The sequence below is a fragment of the Mobula birostris genome, chromosome 11, assembly GCF_030028105.1.
Source record: "Mobula birostris isolate sMobBir1 chromosome 11, sMobBir1.hap1, whole genome shotgun sequence".
Lineage (NCBI taxonomy): Eukaryota > Metazoa > Chordata > Chondrichthyes > Myliobatiformes > Myliobatidae > Mobula > Mobula birostris.
In genome coordinates this window covers 28,952,136-28,968,544 of record NC_092380.1, presented here as the reverse complement: position 1 = coordinate 28,968,544, position 16,409 = coordinate 28,952,136, and the positions used below count along the sequence as shown (strand labels likewise).

Here is a 16,409-nt window from a genome sequence, read left to right as displayed (position 1 = left end):
CTACTTCCAGACAGTGGCTGAAATTGAACCTGGGTCACCGGCGCCGTAAAGCGTTACGCTAACCGCAACACTACCATACTGGAAACACTCAGCATGTCAGAAACAGTTGTGGCTGGAGACACAGAGTTAGATTAGATTAGATTATGAGAACACTCAGTCCTCGTTGATTGTCATTTAGAAATGCATGCATTAAAAAATGATACAACGTTCCTCCAGAATGATATCACAAGAAAACACAGGACAAACCAAGACTAAAACTGACAAAACCACATAATTATAACATATAGTTACAACAGTGCAAAGCAATACCATAATTTGATAAAGAGCAGACCATGGACACGGTAAAAAAAGTCTCAAAGTCCCGATAGACTCATCATCTCACGCAGGCGGCAGAAGGGAGGAACTCTCCCTGCCATGAACCTCCAAGCGCCACCAACTTGCCGATGCAGCACCATTGGAAGCACCCGACCACAGTGGACTGTGCGTCTGTCTGAAAACTTCGAGCCTCCAACCAGCCCCTCCGACACAGCCTCTCCAAGCACCATCCTCTGCCGAGCACTTTGAACCCGTCCCGGCCGCCGAGCAACAAGCAAAGCCGAGGACTTGGGGCCTTCTCCGGAGATTCTGGACCACACAGTAGCTGCAGCAGCGAAGCAGGCATTTCAGAAGTTTCACCAGATGTTCCTCCGTGCTCTCACGTCCGTCTCCATCAAATCAGGATTGTGCAAGGCGCCCTACTTGACAAATAACAGACATCACCACCGGAGTGGCCGCTGCGAGTGGCGTCAGGTCGCCATCTTCTCCTCCCGCAAGGATGTAATGTTGAGACTTCATAAAGCACTGGTGAGGCCTCACTTTGAGTATTGTGAGCAGTTCTGGGCCCCTTTTCTTAGAAAGGCTGTGCTGAAACTGGAGAGGATTCAAAGGAAGTTCACAACAATGATTCCGGGATTGAATGGCTTGTCATGTGAAGAGTGTCTGATGGCTCTGGGCCTGTATTCACAGGAATTCCGAAGAATGATGAGTGGCCTCATTGAAACCTATTGAATGGTGAAAGTCCTTGATAGAGTGGATGTGGAGAGGATGTTTCCAGTGGTGGGAAAGCCTAAGACCAGAGGATACAGTCTCTGAACAGAGATGAGTTATACAGCTCTCGTTACATGCACATGCAGGTCAACAGTGATTATGCAGAAAGTTTGAATTTAATAACTCGTCTCCTTCTATGTTAGGCCATGAACTTATCAATCACCCCTGCTGTGGGCACTTTCTGGAGGTCCAAGATCCATATGCTCTACGACCGCTGGTCTAAGTGTGTAAATGTAAGAGGGGACTATGTTGAAAAATAAATGTGCTAGGCTTTCTAAAATTGACTCCTTCTACCTTAGGCCACGAACTTATCAATCACCCTTTGTATATTTACCAATTTTTCAACTTTATCTAACAGTTAACTTGAGAAGAAGAGAGAGATACAAGGCCTATTACAGTTAAGCCAGTCTAAATGTGCACATAAATGTTGGAGCTCTTTTCTGTAGTAGCTGGGTGTATCATTTTACTCATGTGGAATCACCAACCACAGATAAATCTTCCCTTATTGGAATCCCTCCTGTCACAAAGCACTCCTTGCATTAGGGTGTCCCCTTCAGATGGGACCCTCCAGGCATCTTCGTTGGTGATCTTCTCTTTACACCTCCCATCAGAATGCCCCAAACCAGAGTGCAGAAATATCTTCCACCCCACCGGACAGAAAGTTACAGTGTGTATGCAGGCAGTCCTGATTGGCTGACACAACATTTCTAAGTTAGGCAACATGGCTCCTTATCTTTAGCCGAAGCCAAAACACTCGTAGTAGCAGAACGCACTGCTTTACAGAAAACTGTTAAAGTAAAAATACTTCATAGCATAGCAGTAGAAATCTTACCCAGGGCATTAGATGTACATATCTACAACCAACCATATGGGAGATGGGGTGTGATGGGTGGGGATGGATTTGGCAGCTGCTGTGAGACTGCAGATATATTCAGCTGGGTGAAAACACACTTTGTGGCTGCATTTTTAACTTGTGAACTGTCTAGTTTACTAACAGCTCATAGAAATGGATGCCTGTCATAACTTGGGGAGGAATAGCTTGTGGGGGGATCTTTATTTGGTTCATCACTTACCTTTACAGTGAATGTTTTTTTTGGATAGGGAAAAAAATTAATTTGGGAGATGGTAGAAAAAGAAGTTTTATAAATGTCATCATTCCCTGGTTTAACAATGCATTCTGAAAAAAATTGTGATTTTTACATGCCAGGGTGCAAAATAACCAAAATAATATGACACACCACTGGGCATTAAAAAAAAGAAACAATGTTTGATGAGTGAATTTCACGCCCATGAAATTATTCTCGCTCTTCCTATTCTTCCAACAATTGACAAAAGAATTTGATGGAAGGAGGAACAAGATGAAAGTCTGATTTTTGGATAAGCAGATAAAAATTCTCATCTCCAAATTGATTTTAACCTTTACTGTTTTTTAGATATAGTGCTTAAAGGTGTGTTGATAACAGATAATCTTTAACCGTTCAACCTGCACGTGGTAAATTTGGTTCTGAGTTAAGATGATGCCATGTCTGTTCATTGCCTGGTACTAACTGTTTGATGCCCTCAAAGGCAATAACCGGAAGGTGATGCTGAGCCTACTGTATAGTATAGGGGTTGAATGCTGTTACCCGCCTTCTGACTCCCCCACATCGCCAGCTAGACACCCTGCAAGACCAGCCCCTGTGAGAGGAAACACTGGATTAGGTAACCTTAGCTACTGGCTTCCTTCTGCTGCACCCTTGCTCTTCCAACCTGGACCTGTCCATGCTTTGTGGTGATGGAGTCAGGGGAGGGATTGAGGGAGATGTAAAATTTTGCTGTTTCTGAAATGTGTTCCTAGCAAAATTCACATGAGCAAATTTCTAGTTCCTGTTTCTTCATACTTTCTCTTCTCAATGTCTGTTTTTTAAAATTTCTTTTTGAGTCACTTTGAAGATTTTTAAATAATAAAATTGGGTTGCATATGGATGTTAGAAGCAGTCCAATGGTTGCTGTTAAAGGGCTACAAGGAGGCACAGTTCCCCTATTTGTTCAAAAGTGTTTCACAAGATGAACAGAGTTGCTAACTTTAGTTTGCCAGCCCATTAATACAAGTAGAACAGCACCACCTCTGCAAAGTCATCACTTTGAAACCATCTGTTTCTCTGAGTAGCGGATGTAAGTATGGTTTCCACATATTTGTCTGACTATTTGTCAGCTATTATTGATATATCCTGATTCGTCATTTTGTCCAAATGTGCTTGTGGGGGGACGCAGCTATGCACATACTAAATGCCTCCATGGTTACACCCAGTTAATTATTGCCATGAAGTGTCAAATGTTAGGAGACTGTTTGCTTTAGCAATCCCTTTCTGAACACCAATTGCTGGATTACGAACGTAGGATGACCATAAGACATAAGAGCAGAATTAGGCTATTTGACCCATCAAGTTTGCTCTGCCCATCCATCATGGTTTTTTTTATTATCCTTCTGAGCTCCATTATTTTGCCTTCTTCGCATAACCTTTGACACCCTTGCTAATCAAAAGAACTATCCACCTCCCCTTTAAATATACCCAATGAATTAGCCTCCACAACAGTCTGTGGCAATGAATTCCGCAGATACTAAAGAAATTCCTCCCCACCTCTGTTCTAAAGGGATACCTATCCATTCTGAGGCTGTGACCTCCGGCCCTAGACTCCCCCCCACTTGACACCCTTACTAATCAAGATCCTATCAACATCCACTTAAAATATTCCGAATTTTCAAACTGTAAAATCAGTTTATTTATTGACATTTCTTCCAGCACTCTGAATGTTCACAGCCAGTGAATAGACTGTAGCTGCAATACATACCACTTATAAACTTCACTGCAGAAACTTGCCAAAGGCTTTTTGACAGTATCTCTTGCATGAAGCATCTGTAAGGCAGCAGACACAGAAGAAAATCACCACCTACATTTTCCATCCAAGTCACACACCATTCTGACTTGGAAGTACATCACTGACCGTTTGTCACTGGATCTAATCCCTCACGAGCAAATACTTTCACTGACTTCAACAATTCAAAAAGAGGCTCACTGCCATCCTCTTAAGGGTGGACGTAAATTATGGCTTTGCTGTGGTAAATAATCAGATGAAAGGACATCCAGTGCAGGCTGGAAGTCAAAGCCAAAACCTCCCTGAATTCTTGTTTCCACATCAGCCATGATTTAGACCAGCTCTAATGAATATTGATTATAGGTGGCCCCAAATCTAGGCAATTTTTTGGTATTATCTGTTGGACACCATATGCTAATTGCCAAATAAACCTATTTTTAAAGTAATTGTTGGTTCATGGTTGTGCAAACTGGGTTTCCATTAAGTTCCCATCCCTGGTTCAGAAGATGAGCTGCCGGTAGTAGTTTTCACATAACTGAGTGGCTTGATAAGTATCAACCACATTTATGGGGCTACAGCTGCATAAATATGTAAACTGCAATAGCTTTCCTTCCCTAAGAGATATTGGTTACTAGAGTCACCACAGAATGGAAGGATGCAAACGCAAGAAAATCAGCAGATGCTGGAAATTCAAGCAGGGAGAGCATATATGCCAGAGTACAACAGCGCCCCCCTTATCAGTGGGTTTTATAGTATGGGATTGGTGCGGAGGGAGTGGAGAGCAGGGCATTCTGAAGGAGTGAGGTTGGAAAGGTTGGAGTGAGGTTGAGAAAGGAAGGAAGTCATTCCGGCTGTCAAGTGCTGATTCTACAAACAGCCTATCAATTCATTTTTGCAGTTCTTTTTTTCTGACTTCCTCATGCTCTGCTTTTGGTTTTCTGATTTTGTTTAGATTGAATTCAAATTCTGAGCACACTGCATTGAGATTGGAACTCAGTCTTTTAATCTCTCAATTACTAATCGCAATGGTACTTTTCCTCCTAATCAAATAACATAGCTCTAAAACTTGGAAGTGGATATAGGAGTTTTCCCAGTGAAAGTAGGATGAAGAAGGTTAATGTAACCAAAGTGCATTCTCTGCTTTCAGGATTTGATGATATGGTAGGGATTGCCACTGTACTTGGATCCTTATCGAAAGGAATGGATATCCCAGATGGACATAGGCATCTGCGGTAAGCAAGTGCATCAGAGAATCTGTAAACTGAAATCAAACTCTACAGTTGAGTGGGATGGAAAAGGGTGCTCAGTCAAATGGTAAAATTCCTTCTTCCTCAGACGTACTGGTGCAACTTTACACTGCCATATAGAGAGCATCCTCACATCAGCCATTACTGTCTGGTTTTGTGCAGCATCCCCTCACAACATGTGAAACCTACAGTGAAGTTAGGTCAGCAGAAAAGTCATTGGCTGTAGTCGACTGTCACTGCAGGACTTTTTTTTAAATACTTTATTTTCAAAATTTTCAAAAAAAACAATGAGATCAACAAGAACGTACCAGCTCAGACATGTATAAAAATGAAATAAGCAAAAAAAAAAGGGACATAACATTAGAAGGATGCCTATTGTACAAAGTGCTCAAAAATACTAAACATTAAATCTCAAATGAGGGCCGTGAGAAATCAGCTGGGGGGAAATTGCTCATCTGCCCCCAGCCTCATCCAGGTAGGCAAGAAATGGATCCCAGATAGCCGAAAACTTTTTAATTGAATTGGTTCTCAAGAACCTAAGTTTCTCCATCTGTATGACTGAGATCATATCAGCCATCCATCTCCGAAAGGAAGGGGGAGAAGGTGATTTCCACTCCCTCAAGATAAGCCTTTTGGCAACAGTCATCCCCAGCATCAGAGACTGTTGTATGGCTGCAGGGAAACGAATAGTAGATTGTGAGCAGCCAAATATAGCGAGACCAGCTTCCAAAGGGAAGGATCTTTTATAGGCCTTTGAGTACCAGTCACCGCAGGACTTTTATGTGGCAAGAACAAAGAAGTGGGCAGGAAAAATTGTTGCAAACACTTCCCACCTAGCAGAAGCTCCCTTCTGGAAAGTATTATAGGGTTGTTAAAACAGAAGCTGCGTGCCATCTGGTCAATCATTCTAGTTAGCCCCAACCCCCTCTATCTATTGTTTCAGTCACGGTGAACACTTTAAAGCCACTCTTTATAATGCTGGTGTTTATGCATCTATGCACACTTTATTCCGTTTTTGTACTTTAACCTCTAAGTTTAGTTCTTATGTTTTTTTTTATATAATTGTTGAATGTTGTTTTTGTTGCATGTCGTGCCAACACACCACGCCAGATTCCTAATACATGTAAGTGTAGGTGGTGAATAAAGGTGATTGTTGGTCTTTATTTTCAGATATGATCGGTTGCTCTGCCTAGATGGGGGAGGGATCCGAGGTCTCGTCCTAATTCAGCTGCTAATCGCCATTGAGCAAACAGCGGGCCGACCCATTCGAGAGCTCTTTGATTGGATATCAGGCACCAGCACTGGAGGAATTCTGGCTCTTGCCATTGTTCATGGTAAGTGGCCTGGAAAGTGAGCATATGTGAACCAAGATCTGAACCCTTGCGGGAGTTGGCAGAGGCATTAAATATGTGGGGACTGCAGCAACCTGGCTCATCCTGATCTCTGGTGGTGTCTGTGTGGAGTTTGCACATTCTTCCATAAAATGTGGGTTTTACCTAACATCCACCCTTCTCGTTGCTGCCCAACTGTCTGTAAGGATAGTTAAAACAAAAATTGATATGCCTGGATCTCCATTTTGGGTACCTAAAGTCTTTTGTGGTTGACCACAAAAAAAATAGCCCGACTAAAATTTAAAACATTTTGAACTTTCTTAAAAGGGAGACCACATTACAGGCTATCTCTAGCTAATAATTGGGTTCCATTTTTACAGATGTTTATGTGTCCATAAGACATAGGGGCAGAACCATTCAGCCACCATTCCACCATGGCTTATTTATTATCCGTCTCAACCCTATTCTCCTCCCTTCTAAGCACAACTCTTGATGCCCTTACTAATCAAAAACCTATCAACCTTGCTTTGAATACAGTGGATTAGTTAGTTTCAACAAATCGGGACCAGTACATTTTGGCCAAATGAAGCGCCTTCCCCAATTAGTTGGTTTCATGGAAATAGTTAAAAAGGTACAAAAAAAAGAGAAACTACCATTTAACTAAGTAACAAATTATGTAGTTAAATGAAATACGGAACAAATTAGAACACGAACAATGCTGCTATAGTGCTATAAACCTGTGTATTACCTAATAGTGATAAATGGAGGAATTCATCCAGCGTAAGGTACAGTGTTTGAGTGGTCCGAGGAGGGAGGCACCTCTGGTGAAAGGGCTTGTCATGTCCATTCTGCAGGAGTTCACTCACCTTTGATCGCATCATCACTCAACTCTTACCTGTGGCTCTAAGTAGCTGTTTGCACGTGACAGCGGCCACACCCCAGTACACCACTTCAACAGGCGGGAAAAACTAGGTGAGGATAGCCAGCAGGCCTCATAAATAGGGACATGCTTGTCCCAGCATGTGAAGTCAGTCCAGCGGACTGGGCGGATGAGCAGTAAGATCCAACGGCCTTGAAGGTGGTTCTGCAACATTTTGCAGGGAGTCAAGGGCATGATAAAGCGCAGAAGCATGATAAAGCATGATGGTCATCCACTGCAACCAAGGAGGACCCTAGCTTGTGATAAGTACTTGTACCACTGGACACGGACTTTCCAGATCGAGAGAATAGATCTGACCCAGTGCAAGAGCTTTTCCACTTTAAAAACTCACCCACACAGGTTTCACTGTCATCGCCAGTTATGACGGACTCTCAAAATACTGCCGCATTCTTTTGATTGACTGTAAATTAGCACAGACACTTCATGCAGATAATGGACTGCCTTTACATTATGCCTTTAACGCTTGCATCTTCCAAATCTTTTATTTTCATTGTAACATTCAAGATTGTAGTTGATACCTTCAAATTCTTGTTGAAGTGGTGGAAATATTTCCTTTTCACACTTGGTGGTTTCTGGCATCTCTAAGCTTGAATGTTTGAAACCACAGTGAGCAAAACAGTCCTGAATTGTTTTACTGTCCTGACAAAGGGTCTCGGCCCGAAACGTATACTATACCTCTTCCTAGAGATGCTGCCTGGCCTGCTGCGTTCACCAGCAACTTTGATGTGTGTTGCTTGAATTTCCAGCATCTGCAGAATTCCTCGTGTTTGCGTTGTTTTACTGTTTATTTCTTATCAACTATGAGTGACAAAAATCACTGGTTTCTGGACACAAGCACACACGACTGATGCTATTTAAAAACTGTTTGCTCTAAGCTTCACGAAGTATCTAATGGCTACACGACATAGATACTTCATTGATCCCAAAGGGAATTACAGTGTCACAGTAGCATTACAAGTGCACAGATATACAATATTAGAAGAGAAGTAAGAAAGGATAAAAAAAGTTACCTTAAAAATAAAATGTACAAGATTTATAAGTCAAAGATCACAAGATTTTCAAGTTCACACTGATAAGATGATAGCGCAAGAATTACTGTAATATTATACACCGTCCAGATAAGAAGTGATGGTAGTGTTGCACGTGTGACATGTATATGACAGACACAAATTATAAACTGCTTGGCAACAGCCTCCTGTCCCAATTAAGTGACATTGTGTCCCAAATAAAGGGAGGGAATCCCAGCTATTTTCTTGATTAGTTTTCGTTCTTTAAGAGTTGTCCCAAATAGGCAACTGTCCCAATTAACCAATGTCCCAATTAACCGGAATCCACTCTATACCTAGTGACTTGGCCTCCACAGCCGTCTGTGGCAATGAATTCCACAGATTCACAAGATAAGAAATTCCTTCTCATCTCCGTTCTAAATGGACATCCTTCTATCCTGAGGCCCTACCCTCTGAATGCAAGTTGATTTTGTTTTAAAGGGTGCCACTGTAGCAAGTGATAAGTGTAACATTTTTACAGTGCCAGCAAACTGGGTCCAATTTCATTGCTGTCTGTAAGCAGTTTGTATTTTCAACCCGTGACATTGTTTCCTTGGGGTTCTCCAGTTTCATTCCACATTCCAGACATATGAGTCAGTAAGTTAATTAGTCACATGCATGTAATTAGGCATGTTGAACCAGCAGGGCTCATTACTCTGCTATATTTCTAAATAAAAATACTTCTCCGAGGATTGGCACCTTGCTGCGGTGGAGGGACTTGTGACTTTGTGTAATCCTGAGAGCTATTTTGTCTGGAGATTAGTTTCTGGTAGGGTCACCATGGCAGTAAGGTCAAGAGGAGGTTCCAAAGAACGATCCAACCAAGATCTCAACAGTGGAGCTAGCGGTAGATGATGATAGATCACAATGGCAGTGAAGGTGGAGGAAGTCTGCAACAGTGTAAGGTCCGCAGTTGTTTTGCAGTCCATGCCACAGGACCCTGATCTTGACCTGTCAAGGACTGTATGGTGGCTACCCATGTTAAACAAACTCATACACAGACGTTCTTCATTAAGGGAATAACCCCTTAGAAGAGCATCATACTTGACTTGAGTGATTGCATACAAAAATAAAACTAAAATTCACCTTGGATGTTTTTCTGGCACTCATTGGGTGCAGATCATGAACATCTGAAATTACATCTCACTGAAGCCACTTTGGAAATGGGTGGAATGAGATCGAAATCTTGCCCTCATTATTTCTGCTTTGGGTTTCACGTTCATTAGAGAAGAACCTTTCTTCATTTTGACATCTTTTGTTAAAGCAGCAGTTGCCTCTGTTATATTGATGATAAATATTTCCCTTTGAGGCTGAACAAGCAAAATTAATTCAGCTACTTACAACTTTATTAACTTATCAGTTTCAGATGTTAGTTATTTGTGTGTAAGAAAGTATGGGAATTCTGGAAAGAATATAACTTTAAATGGTTTTTCAAAGTTGTATTATATACTAGTAGTAACTAGGTTACCAACACCCGACTTATGGGCTGCCTTACGTATGAATATGCTTCCATAATAATATTAAATTCAAAAGTTAGACATCTGTACATATATTTGTTGCTACAAGCAGCAGAACTAGTTTCCTCTTTCTCCACTTTCAGTTATTGTTCTTTTTTAATCAATCCTGTGTGCTTTTGATGTTATTCATTTCAATACTGTGGAGATATGGTTACGTATCGTATGACAAGGACATCTCTTTGGAACGGAGATAAAGAGGAATTTCTTTAGCCAGAGGGTGGTGAATTTGAAATTCATTGCCACGGAGGGCTGTGGAGGTCAAGACATTGGGTATATTTAAAGCAGAGGGTAATGGGTTCTTGATTAGTAGGAGTGTTAAAGGGTGAAGGAAGGAGACTAGGTTTAAGGAGGATAGGGAATCAGACATGATAGAATTGTGAAGCAGACTTGATGGACCAAGTAGCCTAATTCTGCTCCTCTATCTTATGGTCTTATAGATATTTGTGTATTTTCTAACTTCTGGACAAAATTGACTTATGAGCATATGCAAAATTGGCACCTGTTTGTTAGCCGGGGACAGTCTGTATTAAAGTCTCCCTTTTAAACTGTTCTAAATCGAATGGCGACTTCCAGGGTTGAGTATAGCGTGAGTCGGTGCGTGTGAGTGTGGCTCCCGATTTTTATTGAAAATCTACCTGTTTATCTTTGCCGTATGCTTGAGATAACTGAATATTTACCATTGTGAACAACGCGGGACATAGCTGGACAGTGAAATGGCAAGTAGAATGTACCTTCGAAGTAAAACTGGGGAAAAAGATAGCGAAGCCTCGAGTAAGAAGGCTGATGTTACAGTAATGGTGCCGTTGCACGCTGCTGGGTCTGGACCCGGACCTGCGCTACCCAATGACTTGGAGAGGCTTCGTTTAGTACTTATTACTGACATGATGCAAGTGGTGCATTCTGCCCTAGAAAGAGAACTTGAAGATGCTTTATCACCAGTGAATGCTACCATGGAACAAATTATGTCTTCTTACGAGTCGCACGACGAACGCATTCGTGAGGTTGAAGACGGCCTGAATGATTACAGTGACCAACCGGTGAGCGCCGAAGCCGCCATTGCAGCGTTTCAGAGCGAAAACGCATTTCTGAAGGGAAAGCTAGGTGACCTCGAAAATCAGTTGCGGAGGTCCAATTTGAGAGTGGTCGGCATTCCTGAAAATTTGGAAGATTCGGACCCTGTTAAATTTATGACTGAGTTTTTTGACGAAGTGCTGGGGACAAATTTTTTCCCAAGTCCTCTCATACTCTCGCGTGCTCACCAAGTCTAACGTAAACCATCTGGTGTCTCTGAAGCCAAGTAAACGAGACCAAGAACGTTCCTGGTTCTCTTTCACTTCTTTCAAGATAGGCAACGCATCATCAATAGATGGAAGCAGGAGCTGTATTTCCACGGACACCGCGTGTTTTTTTATGAAGATTTTAGTGCGGAGCTGGGTAAAAAACGAGCAGCTTTCAAGGAGGTGAAATCCCTGCTTTACGGGAAAGGGGTCAGGTTCGGCCTCTTGTATCCTGCCCAGCTCCGGATCATGCATGAAGGTAAAAAGCATTATTTCCATACACCAGAGGCAGCCAAAGAGTTTTACCATTCGCGCTGGGGAGAAGAAGAACGAGAAGAGCAATGACTTTTTTTTTAGGTTATTCATGCAGCATTGAAGGGGCCTCCTGCTGAGGCAAACTGTTAATGTTCACAATCCACTTCTTTGTTCATTTTTTCCTGTTTAATTTGTGGAACATGATCGGGTCGAACTGCTATGCTGCCGAAACTGATTAACAAGAACTTTCAACCAGCAAAGTGTAAATATTTGGGATTTGTATCTCGGGTGTTTAAGTTGCCCAGTGTGTTTTTTTGTTTTTAATGCTTAGCTTCACCTGTGTCATCTTTAGCCTATATGTTATATTAAAGGTAGTATAAGTGATAGGATAAATTTTAAGGAGGGGAGCCACCCTAGATTAGATTGAAAGTTGGGCTGTATGGGGAACGCCTTGGAAGTTTTTTGTTGGGTACTGCCTGCGATCATCCTCAATTGAGGAGGTAGATCTAGGTTTCGGGGGTTAATTGGGTTTTTTTGTTGTTTGTGTAAAGGGGTGGGGGGAATGTTTTGGGGGATTACTATGGCAGTTTATTCTTTTGTGTGTTACGGATTGATCAGACTTTCTTCTCATTGTGCGTTATTGTGTGCAACTTATACCCTTGCACTGTTTTGGATTGTAGGCCCTGTGTGGCTTTTGATATGGTTAACATGAGCGCTGCTGATGGAGGCCACCCTGTGAGGTTTATTTCTTGGAATGTAAAGGGGCTCAATGGTCTGGTTAAAAGAGCTAAAGTTTTCTCTCATCTGAAACAATTAAAAGCAGATATACTATTTCTACAAGAGACACATTTAAGAGTGGAGGACCATAATAGACTTCATAAAGCATAGATTAGTCAGGTTTTTCATTCCAAATTTAATAGTAGGTCCAGGGGGGTGGCAATATTAATTACCAAAAGAATGCAGTTCACACCATCTGATGTAATCAGTGACCCTAATGGTCGCTTTATTATAGTCTCTGGCTCTCTCTTTCAGATACCTGTTATTTTGGTAAATGTTTATGCCCCCTAATTGGGACAATGTCCAATTTGCAAATAAGGTTTTGACATTAATACCTAACCTGAATACACATAAGCTAATCTTTTCCAGAGATTTGAACTGTGCTATTGACCCACTGCTTGATAGGTCTTGCCCTAGGGGAATATTTTCTGGTATGGCAAAGGCCTTCCCGATGTTTATGCAACAAAATGGTTATATGGATCGTTGGAGATTTTTGAATCCATTATTTAGGCAATTCTCTTTCTTTTCTCATGTTCACCACTCCTATTCCAGGCTAGACTATTTCTTTATAGATAACCCCTTGATACCAATGATTAGACAAATTGAATACACTGCTATAGTTATATCTGATCACACGTCCGTGAAGCTGGACCTATGTTTTCCTTTAAACATTAGAGAACAGACTCTGTGGAGACTTAACCCCCTTTTGCTTTCTAATGAGAAATTTTGTAGTTATATATCGGGTAACATTGACACATTCTTTGAGACTAACAAAACTGAGTCGGTATCGTACTCTTTACTTTGGGAAACTTTAAAAGCTTACTTGAGGGGTCAAATAATATCTTATACTTCCCATGCCAATAAAGAGCGTAGGAAGGAAATGCAAGTGTTATTGTAATCTATTTTGGACCTGGATAGAAAATACTCTGAGGCACCCACTGCGGAATTATATAAAAGCCGGGTTGATTTGCAAGCGAAGTTTAATCTTCTATCTACAAACCTATCAGAACAATTAATTCTTAAGACACGTGGCCTCTATTATGAATATGGTGACAAGGTGAGCCGGCTTATGGCTCATCAGTTGAAACATCAAGCTGCATCACGACTTATTCCTCAGATAAGAGACACGCACCAAAACTTGACAAGCAATCCAAAAGAGATTAATAACATCTTTGCAACTTTTTAGTCCTCTCTGTATGCCTCAGAGTTCCCCCAGATAAAACAAATATGGAACGTTTTTCTTTCTTTCTTTTTCAATCTTTTTATTATTTTCATAGAATGAGGACATAACAAAGCAAAAATACAAGTAGTAGGAGATACATTGTTACATTTAAAATGAGTAATTGTAAAACCAAATAGTAAAAATTGACGAAGCTCCCAATCGTGTAGAATAATAATGAATAATACAAAGCAGAAAAAAACTGAAGAAAAATCATGAAAAAGAAAAAAAAAAGAAAAAAAACAAACCGCATCCCAAAAAAAAACTAAACTAAACAGAATTAGTCAACTAAACTAAAAGATTTGGGCAATACTAACAACTTGAAAATGGGAAAGAAGAAAACCTTAGTGTCAACGACTCCATTCCTCTCAACCAACAGTACAGAGAAATAAAACAAGTTTGGAAATGGTCTGGAACGTTTTTTAGATAATTTGGAAATACCAACTCTTGAACCAGAGGAGGTGGAGAACCTAGATTGGGCTCTTGGGCAGGAAGAGATTAATAATGCCATTATGGCTATGCAGAGTGGCAAGTCCCTAGGTCCTGATGGTTATCCAATAGAATTTTATCAGAAATTTAAGGATAAGCTCATACCGGTCCTTCTAGAAGTGTTTCAGGAATCTTTGGAGAATGGCTCCTTACCCCCTTCTCTTTCACAGGCAGCTATTTCACTACTTCTTAAAAAGGACAAGGACCCGACTCAATGTGGATCATATCGCCCCATCTCACTTTTGAATGTAGATGTGAAAATTTTGACTAAAGTGCTTGCGTGCTGTTTAGAACGTCCCCTTCCCAAGATAATTTCAGACGGTCAAACAGGTTTTATTAAAAATCGCCATTCTTTTTTTAATATCCGTCGACTGGCTGATGTGGTTTATTCACCCAATGATTCTCCAAGTCCGGAGATTGTTATCTCCTTGGACGCGGAGAAGGCGTGTGATAGAGTGGAGTGGGTATACTTGTTTAGTGTTTTGGAGAATGCATATGGCTCCATTCTGCACAAGCTGGTGCAGCTCACACTGACCAAATATCACATCCTCAGCAGAATCAGAGACCTTATCGCTGATTATTACAGCAACTTCAGGATGAGGGTCTCTTCAGGAGCAATTACATCAACCTGGCACAAGGTGGAGATCGGCATCATCACAGGGTGCACTATCTCAGTGACACTGTTCTCCCTAGCCATGAACATGCTCACTAAGTCTGCTGAACCAGAGTGCAGAGGGCCCAGAATGAATTCCGCTCAACAGCAACCACCTATCAGGGCACTCATGGATGACGTCACAGTCACCACAGAATCAGTCCCAGGCTGCCGGAAGATTCTGCAAGGGCTCGAAAAGCTGGTGGAGTGGGCTTGGATGCGTTTCAAACCTGCCAAATCAAGATCGATGGTGCTGAGGAGAGGGAAGGTGGAGAACAAGTTCCGGTTCAGCATCGCAGGCACAGCCATCCCAACCATCACAGAAAAGCCAGTCAAGAGCTTAAGCAAAGTTTTTGACAGCTCTTTAAGGGACACAACATCCATTCAGGCAACCTGCACTGGGTTGGATGGCTGGCTGAAATCTGTGGACAAGTCTGGCCTACCTGGAAAGTTTAAAGCCTGGGTGTATCAGCAAGGCATTCTTCTCAGAATCCTGTGGCCCCTCCTCGTCTATGCAGTTCTGATCTCGACAGTCGAAACCTTATAGAGAGGAGGGTTAGCAACCACCTCAGAAGATGGCTGGGGCTGCCAAAGAGCCTGAGCAGCATCGCACTCTATGGACACCACAATAAACTGCAACTGCCCTTCAAATCCTTGGAGGAAGAATTCAAGGTAACAAGACCCGAAGGTGGCTGAAGCAGGGATCCAAGTAAGTACTGGCAGGAAGTGGAGGGCAGAGGCGAGGCTGCGTCACAGGAGGCTGGTGGGAGTGGTCACATGAGGCCGCGCTGGGCTAGGATCCTTTCCAACTCCCCAAATGGACACCAGAGGGAAGGAAAGGCGTCGTCTAGTTCAGGAGGAGGTGAGAGCAGTAGTGGAGGAGATGAGGGCCTGGAAGGCGGTGGGAATGAAGCATCAGGGAGCTTGGACAAGATGGGAGAATGCGGTTGAGAGGAAAGTGACCTGAGCTGATCCTTGGAAAGCCGAACCACACCGCATCCAATTTCTCATCCAGGCAGTGTACGATGTGCTTCCAAGCCCATCAAACCTGCACACATGGGCCAAGGCAGAGTCATCTACGTGCCCACTGTGCTCCAAGCGAGGAACCCTGGAGCACATCCTCAGCGACTGCGCAAGGGCACCTGGTGAGGGACGGTACAGGTGGAGGCATGATCAGGTCCTGAAGACCATCGCTGAAGCTGTCAGCGCAGGAGTTGAGTGGGCGAAGCGGTCCCGACCCTCCAAGCAGACCATTGCCTTTGTTAGAGCTGGGGAGCAGCCAATACCTGTCAAAAGGACATCTGCAGGCATTCTGACCTCTGCAAGGGACTGGCAGCTGTTGGTGGACCTCGAAGGGCAGCTGAAGTTCCCCAACCATATCGCAGCCACCACCCTGCGACCAGACATTGTCCTAGTGTCTGAGTCTACTAAGCAAGTGGTGCTGCTGGAGCTGACAGTCCCATGGGAAGGTAGCTTGGAAGAGGCCTTTGAAAGGAAGCTCTCCAAGTACGCAGGACTGGTCAGCAACTGTCAGCAGGCTGGATGGAGAGCGAGGTGTCTCCCAGTGGAGGTTGGTTGTAGGGGATTTGTAGCCCATTTTTTAGTTGGAGCCTTCAGCATTTTGGGCATCGAGGGAGAGAGGAAGAGGAGAGCCATCCGCAGTACCACCGATGAGGCCTCAAGATGGCTGTGGCTCGAAAGAGTGGAGCCATGGAAT

General features: G+C 42.7%; 1 protein-coding gene across 2 annotated transcripts in view; it reads left to right on the top strand.

Moving 5' to 3' along the window:
• pla2g6 (phospholipase A2, group VI (cytosolic, calcium-independent)) overlaps nucleotides 1-16,409 on the top strand; it is a 138,342-nt gene that overhangs the window by 77,684 nt on the left and 44,249 nt on the right. Inside the window, exons 9-11 of one of the 2 annotated variants that reach the window (XM_072272008.1) lie at nucleotides 2,653-2,787; nucleotides 5,090-5,174; nucleotides 6,360-6,523. In XM_072272008.1, the coding sequence (XP_072128109.1) occupies nucleotides 2,653-2,787; nucleotides 5,090-5,174; nucleotides 6,360-6,523 (384 nt within the window). The remainder of the gene's footprint in view (nucleotides 1-2,652; nucleotides 2,788-5,089; nucleotides 5,175-6,359; nucleotides 6,524-16,409) is intronic. The other variant, XM_072272009.1, reaches the window with a different exon arrangement.